At 42.4% G+C, this 22,205-nt stretch overlaps 1 protein-coding gene across 2 annotated transcripts in view; it reads right to left on the bottom strand.

Moving 5' to 3' along the window:
- The window catches only part of drp2 (dystrophin related protein 2), a 137,541-nt gene that overhangs the window by 18,484 nt on the left and 96,852 nt on the right, over nucleotides 1–22,205 (bottom strand). For both annotated transcript variants that reach the window (XM_034093720.1, XM_034093719.1), the window contains 6 exons: nucleotides 12,484–12,569; nucleotides 10,229–10,386; nucleotides 7,496–7,662; nucleotides 3,399–3,510; nucleotides 2,478–2,614; nucleotides 708–773 (listed from right to left, as the gene is read on the bottom strand). In XM_034093720.1, coding sequence (XP_033949611.1) covers nucleotides 708–773; nucleotides 2,478–2,614; nucleotides 3,399–3,510; nucleotides 7,496–7,662; nucleotides 10,229–10,386; nucleotides 12,484–12,569 — 726 coding nt within the window. The remainder of the gene's footprint in view (nucleotides 1–707; nucleotides 774–2,477; nucleotides 2,615–3,398; nucleotides 3,511–7,495; nucleotides 7,663–10,228; nucleotides 10,387–12,483; nucleotides 12,570–22,205) is intronic.

The raw sequence follows: 22,205 nt of genomic DNA, 5'->3' as shown, positions 1-22,205 counted from the left end.
ACACACACACACACACACACACACACACACACACACACACACACACACACACACACACACACACACACACACTGCAGGCTCAGGGGAAATGTGTGTGTCTAGCTCCACAGCACTGTGGGCTGAACTGCCAGGAGAGTAAGAGTCCAGGGCTGTGCCCCTGTTTATAACCTGTCATACAGACACTAATCCACACCAACAGCTCCCAGGTGACCAATGGGCTCACTGCCCGAGCAAGTGACAAGCCGCTAGGCACAGTGAACCCCGCTGACCCATCCCCCCTTCCCCCCACACACGCACGAGCGCACACACACACACACACACACACACACACACACACACACACACACACACACACACACACACACACACACACACACACACACACACACACACACACACACACACACACACACACACACACACACACACACACACACTGGTCTGCCTATGTGGGCCATTGTGTGTTCTTGTGGAGTTTGAGGGGGAAGGAAGCTGCTGGGCAGTACAGTCTCTATCCTGGCTGGAGTGCAGGACACAACGCAGCTAAATCAATACTTCAATCAGTGTGTGGTGAAGACTAGAGCAGGGGGAGCAGAGACAGCAGGGGGGGAGGAGGTGGAAGCAGGGGGGGAGTGGGTACAAAGAAAGGTTGATTTGGAGAGGAAAGAGAGATACACTGGTTTGATGTATTGCAGTAAGCCACGTACCTGCTGGCATAATGCTCAATCCTGCTGTGTGTGTCTGCATGGGGAAGCTTGGGTGAGGAGCACGGCCTGGAAACAACAACAGAAACCAGTGTCATTACTCTGCAAATGGGAAGGAAAAAAACGCATATTCGTATAATCCAGAAGAAGAGAGTTTCATTTGTGAAGATTGTCAGCATGCAAACAAGAGAGATACGACTCGTTTCACAGGGGAGGAACATAATTAAGTACATTCATGCAAGAGCTGCAATTAGGCAACATTTTAGAGCACTTGTACTTTACCTCAACACTTTCATTTCCCACTGCTACACTGCTTCTTCCTACTCTGATGGAGACACGCTTTATATTGCAATGTTAGATGCTGCACCTTATTAAAAGACCTCCTCTCTCTATAGATCCTGCCTCAGTTATCATTTAGCAAAGACTTGAGAAACATTTCATGTTGTAGAAATGCTTTTCTTCTTCCCTATATTATAAATAGCATTAGAGCCTTTCAGATGTATAATATAACTCCCTTGAGTGGCCTCCAGGCGGGGAACTATCGTCCTACCCAAGGCGTATGATAAATATACAAGGTGTATAAGAAATGATAAAATCAGCAACATTTCACATAAAAAAAAGCTTCATATACATAAATGCATCGCTAATATATGTGTAATAAGTTATGAATATATACTTAGTTTATTTGAATTAATAATACATTAGAATAATATTTTTATTTTACAATATAAGGGATCATTCTGCATTAAGAGTGCTTTTACTTTTGATTCATTCGTCTGTTTTTCCACTGGCGCCTCATCTCAATCTCGCATAATGTTTGACGTTCGAAAAGGTGAACCTAACAGAGATACAATTAGACAAAACATGGAGCCACAATCGTTCTAAATCTTCCAGGGTAATGTCGTAGCCCTAAGCTATGCATCTTGATGATCTCATGGATTTGAATCTCATGGCTCTTGTTTTACCCTTTGGCTGAAACTTGCTCATGTGATAAGACATCTGAGCCTCAGGATCTCAGGAACAGCATTTTATGAATTCTGAACACAGAGCCGTCCCTTTAACCCGGGGGTGTCCAAACCTTTTTCACCGAGGGCCACATCCAGAGAAATATACGAAGGACTGGGCCACTCACTAGAGGTGAGGTATATTGCCATATCAGTTAAGTTATAAATTAGCACAATCAATCAAATTAGGAAAATTGTGATTGATACTTGAAAAAGCTTTAAGAAAAAAAAACCCTACATCACAGCTCTCCTCTTCATTTATTTTGTTGGCAGCTTATTCCTTAAAATGGAAGCCTCAGATTACTTATAAAAAGAGTAAATATGAAGGGTCTATTTCAAGCTTGTTATGTAAATAAGCTTTTTCTCATCAACTTAGATTTGTCAGAAAATGTTTTCAACTTGAATTTATGAATTTATTTGGAAAGTGGGATGACATGAATACTGTGTAATATATGTTTACATATATATTTAGCAAATACAATATAAAACAAGCGCAAGTTTCATTTGTGGGTCATATTTCATTATACTTTTTGAATTAGCTGAGGGCCGATTCAAAATGGCCTGCGGGGCGCATTTGGCCCCCGGGCCGTAGTTTGGACACCCCTGCTTTAACCCATCTAAGCAGGCAGGAGTGCTCCAAAATTGTCAGAGTATGATAATCAGCCAACAACAGCTAGGAGTTTGAATGGGTGAACGTGATAGACGGATGACAGGAAGCAGAGACAGAGAGATGTATGTGTTTGTGTGAGTGTTTATGTGTGGGACTCACGTCTCTGTGCTCTCCGCCTCCAGTACAGACTGCACTGGCAGGTAACCTCTCTGCGGGTGCTTGGTGAAGTACTGCTTTGACCTGAATTTATTCTTCAGAGTCTTGGCAAAGTCCCTCATCCTTTCCCCCGAGGTCGTCTGGAGTTGTGATTAAGGTGGCGAGGGGTTGGGGGGGGAGGTAGAAAGTTTGGAGAGACAAATTACACCTCTTAAGGATTCTTTAAAACAGTTGGTTCCTCTAAAATGACCTCATATGAAACTAGTCAACTCTGTCTTAACAACTTTGTCCTATTTTTTATTTTTACATCTGCTTTCTCATTCAGTTTCTGCCGCTCTCTCTGCTTCCTTCCTTGAGATTCTCCCACTCGTTTCCTGCCTTCTGTAACATGGTATAAATTGTGGTGCCTGCCTGGTTCCCTGCTGTAAAAAAAACTGTAGCTAGCTGATATAAAATATTGTCCCGTAAAAAAAACTATTCTAGAGATGGCCCTTTTCCACATTTTGCAGCTCAGAATTGATTAGAGATTCAATCTGGCACCGTTTCAGTCCGTTCACACACGGCCGCTACAGCTCCTCCTCGGGAGTGAACTTGATTTTGGAGACTGCGCGTGCAACGGCTTAAGACTCTGGCTTTATTGGGGTTTAGTGCACAATGTATGCTCCAAATAGGACGTTATGTGTGCACTATGTGAGCCAAAAAGGATATTACCGTTGAATGCCACTCTCTGCATACTATGACGGTCCAGGCAGTGAAAGCCTATCTAACAGCACACATGATTAAGATCTCAGTGGAGAGGGGGAACAAAAAAGTTATGGCAGCAGGAATCATGAGATAGTATTTTTTAAAGATCATCTGAGTTTTATTTGTCCCTGGAGCCTTACATTTGTATTCCGTTAAAGCACTAGGTAATGTTTGTCTTACCGGTGTGTAGTACTCCATGATGGGGTAGTGCAGCTTCTTTCCCTTGGTAGTGCGGCCGGTTAGAAAACATGTTTGGCAGATGTCCACATTGAACTGCTTCAGACTGCGATACCTGCCAACATCAATATACAGAAAGGCTGAACTGATGCAAGAGAGCTGAGCAGAGTGTGTGTGTGTGTGTGTGTGTGTGTGTGTGTGTGTGTGTGTGTGTGTGTGTGTGTGTGTGTGTGTGTGTGTGTGTGTGTGTGTGTGTGTGTGTGTGTGTGTGTGTGTGTGTGTGTGGTCTAGCATTACTATACTTGTGGGGACCTAAATCTGTTTACATAGTCACGTGTGGGGACTGGCTTCCCTTATGGGGAGAAATTGGAGGTCCCCTTGAGGGGAATCATTAATTTTAGGGTGAAGACTTGGTTAGGTTTAGGATTAGGGTTAGGGTAAGGGTTAGGCATGTGTTGGTTATGGTTAAGGTTAGGATAAGTCTCCAGGAAATGCATGTAAGTCAATGTAATGTCCCCTGAAGTGATGTATACATGGTATGTGTGTGTGTGTGTGTGTGTGTGTGTGTGTGTGTGTGTGTGTGTGTGTGTGTGTGTGTGTGTGTGTGTGTGTGTGTGTGTGTGTGTGTGTGCGTGCGTGCGTGCGTGCGTGTGTGTGTGTGTGTGTGTGTGTGTGTGTGTGTGTGTGTGTGTGTGTGTGTGTATAAAGGTAGGTATGCTTCTTGAAACCCCCATTTGCTACAGACAGGGATGTTCTTCTTTCATGACCGAATCTTAAAGAACATTTTCATTTAAATAAATGTCTGTCACCATTAGTCACTTTGGAAAAAATCGACTGATGGCGGTTGAGACTAAGGCCCACGGAAAAATATATTGCCATATTTTATTTAGTAATATTAACTGGGTGTATATTTTTGTGCAATATGTAAAATCCAGAGAATGAAAGGTAAATCTTCTCTTCTCATCATATGTATCTGTGCTTGTTTGATAAATTGATTTAACTGCAATTGACATGATTTGACATCACAAAACAATCAAAAGTGTTAACACTTACAATAATTTGTCCTCCTACCTTAACTCTTAAGGCAAGGCAAGTTTATTTATATAGCACTTTTCAGCACGCGACAATTCAAAGTGCTTTACAAAACAAATTAAAATACTTTTTAGGATTAAATACAGTAAAAACACATTATATAATGGCATTTTACAACAGGCATTAAAAAGCAAAGATAATAAAATAAACACCACAGGTATACAATACATGTTTAAATGGCATACTCTAGTGCGAATATGAGCAGCTCAATTAAAAGCAGCGGCAAAGAGATATGTTTTCAGTCTCGATTTAAAAATAGTAAGAGTTTCTGCAGACGTGCACGATTTGGGTAGTTTGTTTCAGAGTGTCGGGGCATAACAGCTAAATGCTGCCTCTCCATGTTTTGTTTTTACTCTCGGAACCGATAGCAGACCCATCTCAGAAGACCTGAGGCACCTTGATGGTTCGTAATTATGTAGGAGATCAACCATATACCTCGGTCCTAAACCATGCAATGATTTAAAAACTAGCAATATTACTTTAAAATCAATTCTTTGGCCGACTGAAGCCAATGTAAAGATTTCAGAACCGGACTGATGTGATCACTCTTTTAATGTCAGTGAGGACTCGAGCAGCAGCGTTCTGAATCAGCTGCAGCTTTCTGATGGATTTTTTTGTCAGCCCTGTGAATACACCATTGCAGTAGTCGAGTCTACTGAAGATAAAAGCATGGACAAGATTTTCTAAGTCCTGTTGTGACATTAGTTTTTTAATCCTAGATATGTTCTTCAGGTGATAATAAGCAGACTTAATGACTGTTGTAATGTGACTGTTAAAATTCAGGTCTGTGTCCATCACTACACCCAGATGTCTTGCTTTGTGAGTTACTTCGTAGTCTGCCGACTGAAGCTCTGCGATTACTTTTAATCGATCCTTCTTTGCTCCAAAAACACTGATCTCAGTTTTTTGTTTGTTCAATTGGAGAAAGTTCTGAGTCATCCAGTCAGTGATGTGCTCAATGCACTTGCTCAGTGCGTAGAGTAGTCTCCCGGTGTAATTTTAAAATAAATCTGGGTGTCATCTGCATAGATGTGATAGCTTAGATCGTTGTTTTTAATAATTTGAGCCAGTGGTAGCATATAGATATTAAAAAGCAAAGGTCCTAAGATGGAGCCTTGAGGAACCCCGCATGACATATTTGTCAAAGTTGATGTGTACTAGTTGCCTATTGAGACAAAGTTTGTTCTGTCCTTCAAGTAGGAGCTAAATCAGTTTAGAGCTGTTGCAGAAACTCCCACCCAGTTTTCAAGACGGTCTAACAATATGTTGTGGTCAACAGTGTCAAAGGCAGCGCTGAGATCTAATAATACTAACACTGATGTTCTGCCACTGTCTGTGTTCAAATGGATGTCATTTAAGACCTTAACAAGTGAAGTCTCAGTGCTGTGGTTAGGTCGAAAGCCTGACTGGAACACATCAAAACCGTCAGTTAAAAACATGAAATTACTCAACTGTTGAAAAACAACTTTTTCAATCAATTTGCTTAAAAAAGGAAGGAATTGGCCTGTAATTATTCATTACGGTTGTGTCTAAGTTATGCTTTTTTAGGAGCGGTTTCATTACTGCAGTTTTCAGGGCCTGTGGAAATACACCTGAGTGAAGAGACTTGTTTACTATGTGTAGTATATCTGAGGCCAAGCAATGAAAAACAGTTTTGATCCTGTCGGGATGATGTCGAGGCTACAGGAGGAGGATTTCAGATGTTGGATAATGTCTTCCAGGTCATTAGCATTTATCAGACGGAATTGTGACATGGTGTCTGAATTGGCTTTAGGTGAACATAGGGACAACACATTTGCTGTACCTGATGCAGAGGCACTGACTGCCTGTCTAATTTGAATGATGATAAAGAAGGAGGCAAAATCATTGCAGGCCCTGGGGATAGAAATTCTGAAGCTACTGACACTGGGGGGTTTGTTAGTCTGTCGACGGTAGCAAACAAGGCACGTGAGTTGGTTTTATTTTTGGTAATGATGTCAGAGAAGAACGATTGTCGTGCCTTTTGTATTTCCTGATTATAGACGCAGAGTCTCTCTTTATATATTTCGAAGTAAACTTGGAGATTTGTTTTTCTCCACCTGCGTTCAGCTTTTCTGCACTCAGTGTTTGCTGTTCTCACAGTCATGGCTTTTCTCCATGGAGATGTTTTCTTGCTAGATACTTCCTTTGTTTTAATGGGAGCAATGGTATCCATGACATTTGTTATTTTAGAATTAAATTGATCAACTAGCTCATTTACTGAGAAGTTAGGATGGGCAAGTGAGGAAGAAAAAATCTGAGCAAACATTTCCTGTGCATTTTCAGTTAAGTGACGTCTAGTGGTTACCTCTTTCTTAACAGTTGTATAGACGGGAATAGAGCTCTCAAAGAAAACACAGGAATGATCGGAGAGCGCTACATCAGTCACCACAAGCTTAGAAATGTTCAGACCCTTTGATACAATTAAGTCCAGGGTATGCCCCTTATTGTGTGTCGGACCCTTCACATGCTGAGTCAGTCATAATTATCGATAACACAAAACAATTCTTTAGCCCCTCTGTCCTGGGGATTGTCAACATGGATATTAAAATCACCAACAATGACTAGACGGTCAAAGTCAATACACACTATAGGTCATCAAAAAAGCTTGCACAGTATTTGGGTGGTCTGTAGATGTTTAGGAAAAGAGCTCGAGAGGAGCATTTCAGCTGAAGGGCCACATATTCAAAAGAAGCAAAGTTTCCATACATAGTCTGCTTGCATTGAAATAAATCATTAAACAAAATAGCTACTCCACCCCCTTTCTTATGCAGTCTTAAGACTTCCTGTTGAAGATCCATGTATAACATATCCTTTGTTTGAAGTTACAGAGAGAGTAGACCTTTATTGTACACACGATCCGTACAAATGTAGCCTACCTAATACATTTGTTTGGGTTGTTTAATTGCAAATGTTTATCCTAAACATATAGAGTATGTTATTTTTATTTGTGTGTGTGATGCACTCTGATCATGGTAAGTAATGCCTACCTGAAGCCTTTGATGGGACACTGTTTGCAGACGTAGCATTTGGCCTGGTGCTTGGTGGACTCTGCAGCGGCCACACGGTGGAGGACAGGCAGCCAAACCATCGACTGGGGCTCCAGGCTCATCCACTCCAGGAAGTGAGACACCTCGATGGCAGGTTTCCCAGGGGCCTGGAAAATAAAGAAGATGGAGGGAGGGAGGGAAGAAGTGCAGGAGACTGTAAACAATCCAAATATCGACCAACAGCGGGGTAGGTACACAAAGTAATGACAGGAGAAGGTGTGCTTCCTCTCCAAAGGTGGTCCAGCAGTGAGCTAGGAAATCAAAGAGAATACAAAAGATAAGAGGGAGAAGGGGAGGGTGAATAGGACACACTGTGGGATATATTGTGATATTTTTAACTACTTAAACAATTAAAAAGCTAAAACAAAGCAGACATAACTCTGTGTGTATACTGTATGTGTGTGTATGGGTGTCAGCATACAGCCTGCCTCTTCCTCGTTGATAAAGTGGGATAAAAAGGGAATAAACCTAATAAAAAAATGACTTGCCAAGCACTGAAAATCTGTGATGTGCTAAATTCTCATTAAGTCTGCATCAGAGATGCATTAAGAGGTTGATTTCCCCGAGGCTTCCTCCAGCGCTCAAGCAGAGTAGCATAATAAATGTGTGTGTGTGTGTGTGTGTGTGTGTGTGTGTGTGTGTGTGTGTGTGTGTGTGTGTGTGTGTGTGTGTGTGTGTGTGTGTGTGTGTGTGTGTGTGTGTGTGTGTGTGTGTGTGTGTGTGTGTGTGTGTGTGTGTGTGTGTGTGTGTGTGCATTGATCACACAAACTGTGAGGTGTAACGAGGTATAGAGTCTCCGGGGGATGCAGGAGCTCCTCTCTAGTAGTAAAGTAGCCAGCTCCATGTGTGAGGTCAAATAGCAGCTCCTCGCATACCCAACTCCTGGAAGTGCCATTGACTATGCTCAGCAGTTGGGACGATTTAAACATCATGGGAAAATATACTGATAAACATGCAGTTATTCTTCAAAACACTATGCTTTCAGTCCCATACATTTAATAATCTGTGTGTGTGAAACAAGAATCCACATAGAAACACTTCTCACCCAATCATTTTTCCACAAACAACCATATTTTTTCTGTATAACTGCGTAATTCTGAATACTCTCAGTCCCAAGTCAATTCATATTAACGCATAGAAGATAATTTAGCAACACATCTCCAAACGGATGTGACCCATTTTCAAACAAAGACATTTGTGGGAATATGGGTCAACTCCCAAATTGCACTACATGGATATTTTGTCGACAACTAAACACCCTGGCATGGAGCAAATGGAGAAAGGAATTGATTTGAATTAGCTTTAGCAGATATAACAAGCATGGGCCAGAGAAGAGTGTGTGTAATTAGCATCTGCCTCGGAAATGAAGGAATTAAAAAGCTTGGCCTAAGCCACCTTCCAAAAAAGCTGTGGCATGCTCTTAATGACTCCTCAATTATCTGGTGTCCCAAATTGAAAGTCGCATGCACTGCAACCCATGTTAAACGTACAACTTCAGAAGCATTCAGAACAAGCAAAGTTGGGCGAAACGAATGAGTTAATTTTTCCTCTAGCTATTGCTCTATGTACTACTTGACCCTTTGGCCTTGCTTCTATCATTCTAATATATAATTTATGATCCACAGATTAGGGGTTAGGTCATGGTTAAAACAATTATGCATTATCTACCACGGACTGCATTTCATGTAGGCTACATCAGAAAGCAATACAAGGCAATATTAATGTGATGTTACATTGTGAAGCAAGACTTTATGTGGTGCAGTTGGGGCTTCTCCATGTCCTCTGAGGAGGAGTTGAACTCTGCTAATGTCAATAAAACACAATTGTCTTCAAATGGAAAACATCATCATTCTTTAGATGGAAAACAATCCAAAGGCAAGTGTTACATTTTTTAATGGAGACGTTTCTGCATTTAGAATTCTGTTTTTGTATTTTTCTTGGCACAGACAAGTTCTGTTCTGATTATCCCGAGGACACTTTTCCTCCACAGTAATTATTAGATTAGGGGTTTGAGATACACCTGTCTACTGTAATTAAAAAGGGGATTTGAAGGTTGAATCCAAATATCTTGTTGCGACAATCAAGCCATTGATTAAAGTCTGGAAATTAGCACAATCAAGACTTACAACACTCTCAGGTGGTGGTCAGTGTCTCTCTTGCTTGTGTTGTTATGCTGAACTAACAGAGACATTGGGCAACTAAAGTCCATGTTGGTACATCTTAAAATATGATCAATGCTCGAACTCTTTTTACCTGATCAAGGGTGAACTCACAACAAATACCAGACAGATTATTTCATCTGACCTAAGTCCATATAATGTGTTTAGTATCTGTGATTGCCAAAATTGGCTGTCAAAAAAATTAGTGGGGATGAAGTATTAATTGGTACTATCTAATTTAAGTCAAATTGTGCTGCCAATTCATTTCTTGGTGTTATGAAATCTTGAATGTAATGTAATTCTACCCTCACTCATCCTGTTAAAAAAAACAAAAAAATTAGTTTCCATAAAAGATGATTAATGCTCAAACTCTTTTTACCTAATCAAAGGGGGTAAGGGTGAAATCACAACAAATACCAGACAGATTATTTCATCTGACCTTAGTCCATATAATGTGTTTAGTATCTGTGATTGTGTTTATGGAAGACATGCGTTGTGGTAACTCGGTCCTCACCACGCGGAAGCAGCTGCGGACGCTGGGCTCCACGTTGCTGCCCCCGAAAGCAGCGACTTCCCCCAACTGTCGGGGTATCTGGATGGCTTCATGGAGCAGCAGGCTGAGGTGACGCTGGTCGGTCAAACCTCCTGCACCAGACACCTGACGGAATAAATCTGCAACCACCAGAATATACATAGAGGAATGTAGCACCTGCATTACTGTGCACCACATTTTGTATGCATGAAAATCAGTTGTTTGCATTATCATCGCATCTGCATACATCTCCTCTACGCATTTACACCTGATACTACAAGGCATTTGTGTTGCTGCGTTACATGTTTTCAGTTTTCTTCAAATTTAAATTAGGATTTTAGGCAGGCGTCCACAATTTGAAAAGTTTGCCAAGTTGGTCAATCACACAGCAACAAATGCAATTTTTATTTATTTATTCTTTTAAATGAGTCACCAATCCCAGGCAATGGAGTTTACCAAACCTAGTTATGTGAAATACAATTAAATTCAGTGACTTATACACTGAGACAGACTCAGTATTATATATATATTAGTGGCCTGGCTGGTCTGCCGGGAGATGAAAGAGCTGCATACAGTAAGTGGAGTCTTGTCAGGTTTTGGATGAGGCCTTTACCGAGCTTGCTGGGACTGCGCCTGTCACTGAAGAGATGAATGCTGACAGGTGTGTGAGGCTGCTGCACAATGCCAGTATAAGCATCCCATGTATTCCCCTCTCTGTGTACTTACTCAACCCTACAGGGACAACACTTGGCTTTAACACCTGAATGTTAAGCAGTCTCCTTTATAGAGCTCCTATAACCAGAGCTCATGAGGGCTGTTTGACATTTTAAATGTTCACATTGAGCTGTTTGATAGAGATTAGTTTTGGACATGTTTTATGGAGGCACTAACACGTTATATAGGCCTATTACATCGGAAACATGCAGCCTGCAATGTTGAAAATCCTGCAGGGAGATAATAGAATTCATAGTTAGCCACACAAGCTACACACTTTCAGAACATCCATTACTAAGTTTGTTTGGGAAGGCTTCAATATGTTTTCAGTGATAACTAGTATGAACACAAGTCGCCCTTTCTTTTCTATTTAATAATTGGAGTTTGACACCCACAGTTTTGGGTATGAAGCCTTTAGTTCATCACATGCCATCACTTACTGAAATGAACACCCTAATTAAACAAACCACTATAATGAACCCAGTATTGGATAAATGAATGGCAAAAACGTTGTAATAGAAAACAAATGGTACGAATCCAGTTAACACTTCAAATATCATCAAATGAATTTGGTGGATATATTTAGAGGGCTGTAAAATATTTTAATCAGCTGCCATGTCTTTTTTTATTGAGAAAACTAAAGTCAAAAGCCAGTCAAAAGTGAAACTGGGTGTGAAAGCAGAACATATTGATGTCGGCAATAATATGCTTGTGTGGTGGCAAATGTTCAGTAAAAGCTCATCAAATAAAAAATGTTGTGTCCAAAAATGACTGGTATCATCGAGTACTTTTAAAAATCTGAAGCCAAAGACTTTTGATGATGAAATTAACACCCATCATCTGTACCTCAAAGTGGGTTAATATAAACGCTTCAGATGTATTTGCACAATATTATTCCAGTGTTATTCCAGTGACGTCAGATAAAAAAAGGATCAGTCAGTGAAATGACGAACAGTTAACGCCACCACATGTCTACCGAAATCCAGAAAAAGATTGCTGATTCCCCTCAGGGCCGTTCAACTGAAGGCAAATCTGTTATCTCTCAGTCTTTAAGAGTTGACACAGATGGCACGCCAGGCATGAATAATCCTGGCGTGGGTTTGGCAGTTATGTCTCTGATCTTGTACCAACTACAAGCTGTTCCAGTACCGCTATCATCAGTTAAAATGCTCTCATTTCATTCTTACCTATATTCACACGATGACTTGTAAACTGGGTTTAAAATAGAACAGTAAACCTCATACAACCAAACATAAAGGGAGCTCTTTGCTAGGTGAATGAGCCATAGAAAGAGAGTGTGCATGGATTCTGTCTCTGGCAAGCAATCTTTTTTAATCCCGCCCCCCCCCCCATGTACTTTGTAGAAGTAAAGAAAGCTTTCTCCATTAAGGCAGGAGACTCATTTCCTCCATTAGATTAAGTGGATGCCTTTATGTAAGGCTGGCAATCAGGGCCGTTTTGTTTTGGCTTATTGTTTGCAGTTGAGGAGATGCATTAGGCACATCAGCGAGCATCAGACCCACATTTATACTTCTCTTGGACGTCTGCATTGCACAAGCTCACCAATCCCATCTTGAAGCTGAGAGCACGCATTTTGCCATTACGAGCACTAGTGGAAAGAGAAAAAAAGCAGAAGAAATGTATTTTAAGGTTACAATTTGTATAGTGAATCAACTCAAAGTGGGGAGGAATTACGTGGGTCAGCGCGACACTGTCAAATTATATTAGAGCACATCCAGAGTACCTAATGTTATGACAGGGACATTATGAAGTGTTGTGTCCATGCGCTCATGCGTAGAGGAGCAATAATAAGCTCACAATGTCACTTGCAGACAAATACCCACATGGATACTGCATAACCACCCAATTATATACACATATCGAGCACTTGTGAGGATCTGAGCAGCTGCCCAAGCTGGAAAAAGGTTTGGGCACTGGCCTATGGCAAGGCCGGTGAGATCAACGCTGTTGTGCCCTGACCTGAGCCTGAAAGGGCCTCATTAGCTTTGATTCTGCTTGAAATTAACACACTGTCTTTCGTGTTAAGATTTCACAGTACTGGCGCCAACACAGCCTGGAAGAAATGACTGCAGAGCTGAGCAGCATTGGCATAAACCATAGGCTTATCGAATTAACATTTGAATCGCTAAGTGAACATCACATTCACCAGAGAACGCCAGATCAATGAAGTAGAAAATTGAATCAAAGAGTGAGTTACATTTCCAGAGCTAGGGTGTTGCTTTGAATGTGTTCAAAAACAAAACAGGGCAGCTAGCTAATGAAGTCACATGGAGAAGCCTTAGACGTGAAAGAGCGGGCAACACTGTCTTTTTCTCCGTGAGATGAGGATCCGAGGGGGTCGAGAGGAGCACATGGGGGCGACTGTGGGGTCGTAATGCCATCTTCCATATTCACCCCAGCGCTGCTCCTCCGGGGACATGTCACTCCTGCTCGCCCTGCTAGTGTGACACGCCTTTGGAGGACACACACAAATGCTCACAAATACTGAGCTTTAATATACAGCAATTTAATCACACCATTAAAAATGGCAACACAAACATAGGCGCATCTAATTCAGATTCACAGTCGCTATTTATTGGAATACAAAAAGCAATTACTGAAATGTATGCAGAAGGTTAAGCCTCTGATTGTCTCTCATTAGCAGCGAGTAGTTAAGAGCTACCGACTGAATTCACAGCACTCCAGGGGTTATCACTGTATCTCTGCCTCTGAGCTCCGTGTTTTCTTTTTGGAGACAGCACAACATAGTCAATCAGGAGCAACGATGGGGCTGAAACCTGGTGTGAAAGAGCATTTGTTTCTACGGTGTCTCAGAAGGGTGGGGGGCAAAGTGAGACTCTGTGCGCATGTGATGTGTATTTACCCAGATCTCCATTAGTTTTTCTAAAAGCATTGACTCATATGACCTGGTGTATTGTGAAAGGGTCCTCTAGCAGTGCACACACACACACACACACACACACACACACACACACACACACACACACACACACACACACACACACACACACACACACACACACACACACACACACACACACACACACACACACACACACACACACACACACACACCACACACACACACACACACACACACACACACACAATGTATACATCACTTCAGGGGACATTACATTGACTTACATGCATTTCCTGGAGACGTATCCTAACCTTAACCATAACCACCACATGCCTAACCCTAACCCTTAACCAAGTCTTCACCCTAAAATGAATGATTCCCCTCAAGGGGACCTCCATTTTGTCCCCATAAGGGAGGCGAGTCCCCACACGTGACTGTGCAAACAGATTTAGGTTCCCACAAGTATAGTAATGCTAGGCCACACACACACACACACACACACACACACACACACACACACACACACACACACACACACACACACACACACACACACACACACACACACACACACACACACACACACACACACACACACACACACACACACACACACACACACACACACACACACTCGTAAAGCTGGAGAGTTGTATTCTCATTATGCATCAAATCAGACAGTGAGAAAGAATTAACCAGAGAACATTTCACAGTCCAGATTTTCAATGTCAGTGACAAAAGACTGAGTGCAGATCACATCCATTACATGCAATAGAGTAAATATAAATATAAATGTTAGGTATAGTAGGGGTAGTGGAAAGCAGGTCCCTGCATGGAGAAAGTACGGAAAATGGACAGGTAGCTGGAGAAGAGAGAGTTTCTGGGCATTGCAAGGTTCACTTTAGCAAAGCACCAAGCTCTTAACTGCCCAAGGCGCCTGTCCAAAGGCAGCCCCCTGGCACTGCTTGCGTAAAAGCCCTATTTGTGCATCAGCGTCTACTGTATATTGAGCCTGTGTGTTACGTGTAGAATAACAATAGAGTGGAACAATTGAAATTCCCCTTAGGGTTCAATAAAGTACGTCTTCTTCTTCTTCATATTGCAAAGATACTGGTGTATGCAGTATATTAGTATGCCTATGGTTGAACCTTTGTTATATATACAGTACTACATCGGACTGGTAACAAATATATGTTGCTTTCATAAAACGTTATGAGGATTGCATGAGTGTGCCATTGAGAGGGCTGGTCTGATATAACATCGCAATGCATAACATTCTTGCTGCACCATGGACAATAAAGACACAGGGTCAAAATCAATGCAGCACAACCAGAATCACCTCTTTATTCCATGCAATGTTCTCTCTTGCGAAAGCTTGACGCATCATCCACAATGCAACTTGACTGCCAACAGCTTGGTTGGAGGGGCTGGTTGTGTTATGCTGGCAGCAGCTGGTGTTGCTGCACGTCTCAAGCAGTGAGGAAGAGGAGCGGTCTACAGAGGTCTGGTGGGCTCATCTCTGCCTGACTCCACTTGAAGTCTTCGACCCCCACTGACGCTGACACACTCGGAGCAATTTATCCCTCTGGACTTACAAGGCTTTATGCTACTGTGTTCACTTTTGAAGTGGAAGGCCTTCAGCCAAAGACCTTTAAACAGACGTTGGTGTGTCAAATTGTCTCAGCTTACTTTAATGTAGCCCTATGTAGTACTACGACTCACGAGCCAAGTCCGTTTGTTTATGTTTATATAGCACATTTAAAAACAACAGGAGTTGACCCAGTCGAGGCAGGTGGGATAGGATCGGCCTCAATAAGGCATACATAATAAATGATATAATATAGGGATGCACGATATTGGTTTTTTGAAACCGATACCTTCCTGCTTCTCAAGACCGATACCGATACCGATAACAACAACAAAAATTACGCCACTAATTATTTTAACGCGATTAACGCATGTGTATTTTTTTACCTTGGCCGCCCTGTAGTTTCAGAGCGCATCGAGTTTAAAATACCATCTACAAGCTGATGCTGACAGCCCGCTTGTGGCAGACCACACTTCCACGCTCCCCGGCAGGCACCGACTGGCCATCTGGAGGACCGGGAGGGTGTGTGTATGTGTGGTCCGAGCGAGCGAGAGAGAGACCTTACGTGCATTGTTGTTGTTAGCATCTGGTGCTAGCTAGCTGCACTAACGGATATAAGGAGCTGTTTAAATGAAAACAGAGGAGCGACATTTCGCCACAACTGCGCCGAGCACTTGACTTTATGCAGGAAGCCAGACAGTGGAGTAGCATGAAGCTGCAGCGTCACGTGACGCAGGACCTGTGTGTGCGGTCGTGACGCGGGACCTTACGGCCCCTACACACGGCGGCGTGCGTTGCCGCTTCAACGCTTCTGCCCATTCACTTTGAATGGGGTGACGTCACGATTCGCCGAACTGCATTGTGGGAGCAAAGCGTAGCTTCTCTCGAGGTGCTCGCTGCAAAAGTAGAGCAATGTTCTACTTTTGCCGCCTCGACGGAGGCGTCAGCCAATCAAATCCCTCGTATGTAAATATGACGGTACAAGCAGTAGCCAATCAAACCGGGTGTATTTTGGGAGAGCCAGACCGCAGTTATTTCCCATATGTCAACAAAAGGAGGAGAAAATGATCGTGGCGGTAGGGAACATACAGGGATACAAACCGGAGGAGCCAGGCATGGGGGGAGGTGGCAAAGACAGTGGGGGAAACTGGTAAGTTTTCGCTTGTTTGGGGAGTTTATATCCAGTGTATTTCGTTTGAATGGACAGCTAGCAAGCATAGACAGTATATTTAGCCAGCATGGATGTAGCATGAATGCTTTGCTTTGTATGTCCGGGGCGGGACATTCGAGATGGGTCTGGCTGCAGACCGCAGCAAGGAGGCGTTTCCTATAGGGGCGTTTCCTATAGGGGCGTTTCCTAACTTTTTTTATCCAATAGCAACTTAAGGGATTCCAGCTGCTTTTATAAATCCTTGCAGAAGAAGTCATTGTTCTAGTGATGGGAATTCCGGCTCTTCTTGCTGAGCCGGATCATTTGGCTCACCAAGAAGAGCCGGCTCTTTTGGCTCCCAAAGGGCTCTTCAGTTTACCACATATTATACCTTTTAATTAAATCAAATGTAGCCCTGTTTTGACTAATGATTTATATGTGTACACATATATCACTTAAATTATTCAAGACATTCTTTGTACTAAAGTATTCAAAAGTAAAAATTACATGTTTAATATAAATTATTTGCTGTGGCCAATTGTTTTCATTGCATTTACAGACCCGTGTAACTCTCTGATACCACCCAATTAATGCATTGACTTGCTTGTAGAACCACGCTACACAAAACAAATGGCAACACCTATAAAAACTATTTAAAAAAAGGGGCTACTGTATCAACCTATATAAAGTATATAAATATAGTTTTTTCTCCCTGCAGGAGAGGGGAGCGTGCTTTGAGATCAACTGCTAGGCTGCAGCGGGGAGAAGAGGGGGACAAAAAGAGATCTCCGTCCTCGGTGTTTTATTCTTATAGAAGTAAGAAGAGAAGTAATGGGGCAGAAACCCTCCTTTTTACGCAGCGGTCCAGACATAGACATCATAGCTACGGCGACATATATTCAGTTGCCAGTTACTTTTGGCATTAGGGCAGGGATATCTTTCAAGGTTTGACATAATGAATTGTGCTACTTTTAAAGCAAGCAACGATGTTTTCAAATCTGTAATCAAAAAGCTCCTCAAAAACACTATAGAAGCAGTTCCTGCCGTTGTTACGTTAGTTCAAACAGTAACAACGGACTACTTTTCTTAGCGGATGCATGTCAATTTAAATCAATACATAAAACAATTTTTTAAATCAATAAAATATTTTTCTAAATCCATAAAAGCATTTCAATTATTATTGGGAGTCATGTCGTTACTTTGTTGAGAATGTGGCCATGTGTAATAAGCGGGATAATGTCCACATTGCATAATGTGCCTTCATGCCGATCTAGATCCCTCCGCAAAAACAAAACAAAAAACGTCTCGTTCGCGGGCGAGAGCCGGTGTTGTGCCGTAGATTGATGCCTTGCCGTAGATTGAAGCCCTGTTCGCGGAGACGCGCAAACGTGACGTATCGCCTGTATTGAGCGTTCGTCTAGTTTAATAAGCTTTTCTCTCTCTTTTGAATGATATATTTCCAATATCAGATTAAACCGCAAACGGCTGAATAAATAATGTGCAGGGTCGTTTTAAGGACACTTTTCAGATAGTCACAATCTTCGTATTGGAACAAACTTCAGTTTTTGAGTGCAGTCCCACTCTGTTATATTCCTCCTTCCTACAGAACAGACAATGACAGGATAATAATTATGTCATTTGTCAGTATAGTCCTATTTCTTAAAACCTTCTCTGTTGTTTAAGTGTCTGATAACCACGAATAGTAAGCAATTATATGACAGAAATAACATATGTCAGACACTGTGTTATTTTCAAGCAAACCTAAAAGATAATGTGTTCAAACTGGCTTCACTCACTTGAATTGCTCCTTTGAATGTCATTTTCCTCTGTGGTTTCCTACTCAACGCATGTTTGTATTGTAATGCCACTCATATTTTATTTTTTATTGTATTTTAAGGTGACATTGAATGCTTTGAAAGGTGCCCTAAAATAAAGTGTATTATTGATCTTATATCTGGGCCTATATCACACTATTAATGTTCCTTATTTTAGAGCTGCACTGTTCTCTATAACATGTTCAGCAGAGCAGGTATTTCTCCTGCCAGATATGGCACCCCCCCCTACAACTTTCTCCAGGACAGTCACAACTTCACCAAAATCACACTGGTGCTTGCTGTTCCCCTCTAGTTTGTGCTCACAAAAGCATTTCACTCTGGGCCCAGCAAGTCAAAAACTAAAGAGAGGCTTCCATATCCGGCAGTGCCATTGCTAGAGCTGCCGGATTTTGAAGCGCCCCCTGTAATTTTGGCCAGGAAAGTCACAATGTCACCAAAATCACACTGGTGTTGCCTGTTCCCCTCTAGTTTATGCTCACCAAAGCATTTTACTCGCAGGTTTTTGCAGGGCCTTGCAGGTGAAAAACTAAAGAGGGGCTTCAAAATCCGGCAGATCAGGTGTTGGTGCTGCCGGATTTGGAACCCCCCCTATATCTTTCTCCAGGACAGTCACAACTTCACCAAAATCACACTGGTGCTTGCTGTTCCCCTCTAGTTTGTGCTCACCACAGTATTTTACTCTGCGCCTAGCAGGTACAAAACTAAAGAGGGGCTTCCAAATCCGGCAGCACCAACACCTGATCTGCCGGATTTTGAAGCCCCTCTTTAGTTTTTCACCTGCAGGGCGCAGAGTAAAATGCTTTGGTAAGCATAAACTAGAGGGTAACATGCAACACCAGTGTGATTTTGGTGACATTGTGACTATCCTGGACAAAATTACAGGAGGCGCTTCAAAATCCGGCAGCTCTAGCAACTGCACTGCCGGATATGGAAGCCCCTCTTTAGTTTTTGACTTGCTGGGCCCAGAGTGAAATGCTTTGGTGAGCACAACCTAGAGGGGAACAGCAAGCACCAGTGTGATTTTGGTGAAGTTGTGACTATCCTGGAGAACGATATAGGGGGGGGTTCCAAATCCGGCAGCACCAACACCTGATCTGCCGGATTTTGAAGCCCCTATTTAGTTTTTCACCTGCAGGGCGCAGAGTAAAATGCTTTGGTGAGCATAAACTAGAGGGGAACATGCAACACCAGTGTGATTTTGGTGAAGTTGTGACTGTCCTGGAGAAAGATATAGGGGGGGTTCCAAATCCGGCAGGAGAAATACCTGCTCTGAACATGTTATGTAGAGAACAGTGCAGATCTTCCTTATTGACACCAGGATTAACCTAGTCTAAAATAAGGAACATTAATAGTGTGATAGAAAATGATATGTAATGTAATAGAGGCACAGATATAAGATCAATAATACACTTTATTTTAGGGCACCTTTCAAAGCATTCAATGTCACTTTAAAATATAATTTAAAAAAAATAGTTGCATTACAATACAAACATGTGTTGAGTAGTAATATATAAAAATGATATTCAAAGGAGCAATTGAAGTGAGTGAAGCCAGTTTGAACACATTATCTTTTAGGCTTGATTGAAAATAACAGTATCTGACATGATCATGTGATATACTGTTATATCATTGCTTACTATTTGTGGTTATCAGACACTTAAACAACAGAGAAGGTTTTAAGAAATAGGACTATTGACAAATCACATATTATCCTGTCATTGTCTGTTCTGTAGGAAGGAGGAATATAACAGAGTGGGACTATACACTCAAAAACGTAAGTTTATTCCAATACGAAGATTGTGACAGATCTGAAAAACGTGTCCTTAAAACGAGCCTCTTCGCAATTGTATGCACATTACTTATTCAGCCGTTTGCTGTTTAATCTGATATATCATTCAAAAGACAGATAAAAGCTTTGAAAAGGGTGAAAAAAGCTTAGAAAACGGTGAACGCTCAAAACAGGCGATGACGTCACCTTTGCGCGTCCCCGCGAACAGGGCTTCAATCCACGGCAAGGCTTCAACCTACGGCATAACACCTGTTCCCGTCGTTCACTATAGGAAACGCCCCTATAGGAAACGCCTCCTTGCTGCGGTCTGCAGCCAGACTCTATTGGGACATTCATGTGGTTGGTTGTTGGTCGGGCTGCTCGCGTTGACTCCCCAAGCTCAAGACACGCCCACCGCCAAGCGGCAACGCACGCCGCCGTGTGTAGGGGCCGGCAACATGATTGCAGCGTCCAGGCAGCTCCGGTTCGAGCATATGCCTTGAGTTGCACATAGCTCCAACGCGCGCGCGCGCACACACACACACACACACACACACACACACACACACACACACACACACACACACACACACACACACACACACACACACACACACACACACTTTGTATTGTATTATTGTCTTCGTAGGCTTTTAACACACCATCGTAGCGATGGCGATGTTTCAGGTGACTGATCAGGTTCGAAGTATTAGGGAGCGCTGGATTTGTGAAGAACTCCCCTCTTACTAAACCACTAATACCACAGTACTGGCAAAACGGGAGGAGCCGAGTGAAAAACAAGCGCCCCTCATCCCAATCCACCCACACCGCAGTATTTTTTTCTTTTTTTTTACCCAAAAATATATTGTATATTATCGGGATTATTAATACTGGTATCGGGTTTATCGGGATGACGTCATAATTCCTAATATATAGATAATTATCCTGCATCCCTAATATAATAGGTGTATAAAAGGCAATAATACATAATGTAACACAACAAGCATAAATAGAGAGATCAAACCAAATAGGAGGTGAGGAGAAACCGAGTAAACCAACAACAGATTAAAAAAGCAGGACATTACGAAAATGGTAAAAGGGGACCTGACAGAAGCCGAGGGGCTAAGTGGAGGCTTTAGCTTGGCCTGAGAGTAGAGAGACAGAAAAAGGGTGAAAAAAGCTTAGAAAACGGTGAACGCTCAAAACAGGCGATTACGTCACCTTTGCGCGTCCCCGCGAACAGGGCTTCAATCCACGGCATAACACCTGTTCCCGTCGTTCACTATAGGAAACGCCTTCTTGCTGCGGTCTGCAGCCAGACTCTATTGGGACATTCATGTGGTTGGTTGTTGGTCGGGCTGCTCGCGTTGACTCCCCAAGCTCAAGACACGCCCACCGCCAAGCGGCAACGCACGCCGCCGTGTGTAGGGGCCGGCAACATGATTGCAGCGTCCAGGCAGCTCCGGTTCGAGCATATGCCTTGAGTTGCACATAGTTCCAACGCGCGCGCGCGCGCGCACACACACACACACACACACACACACACACACACACACACACACACACACACACACACACACACACACACACACACACACACACACACACACACACACACACACACACACACACACTGTATTGTATTATTGTCTTCGTAGGCTTTTAACACACCATCGTAGCGATGGCGATGTTTCAGGTGACTGATCAGGTTCGAAGTATTAGGGAGCGCTGGATTTGTGAAAAACTCCCCTCTTCCTAAACCACTAATACCACAGTACTGGCAAAACGGGAGGAGCCGAGTGAAAAACAAGCGCCCCTCATCCCAATCCACCCACACCGCAGTATTTTTTTCTTTTTTTTTACCCAAAAAATATATTGTATATTATCGGGGTTATTAATACTGGTATCGGGTTTATCGGGATGACGTCATAATTCCTAATATATAGATAATTATCCTGCATCCCTAATATAATAGGTGTATAAAAGGCAATAATACATAATGTAACACAACAAGCATAAA

Source organism: Pseudochaenichthys georgianus, chromosome 10 (assembly GCF_902827115.2).
Source record: "Pseudochaenichthys georgianus chromosome 10, fPseGeo1.2, whole genome shotgun sequence".
NCBI classification, from domain to species: domain Eukaryota; kingdom Metazoa; phylum Chordata; class Actinopteri; order Perciformes; family Channichthyidae; genus Pseudochaenichthys; species Pseudochaenichthys georgianus.
The sequence above is the reverse complement of the archived record's forward strand: the minus strand, read 5'-3'. Positions and strand labels throughout refer to the sequence as shown.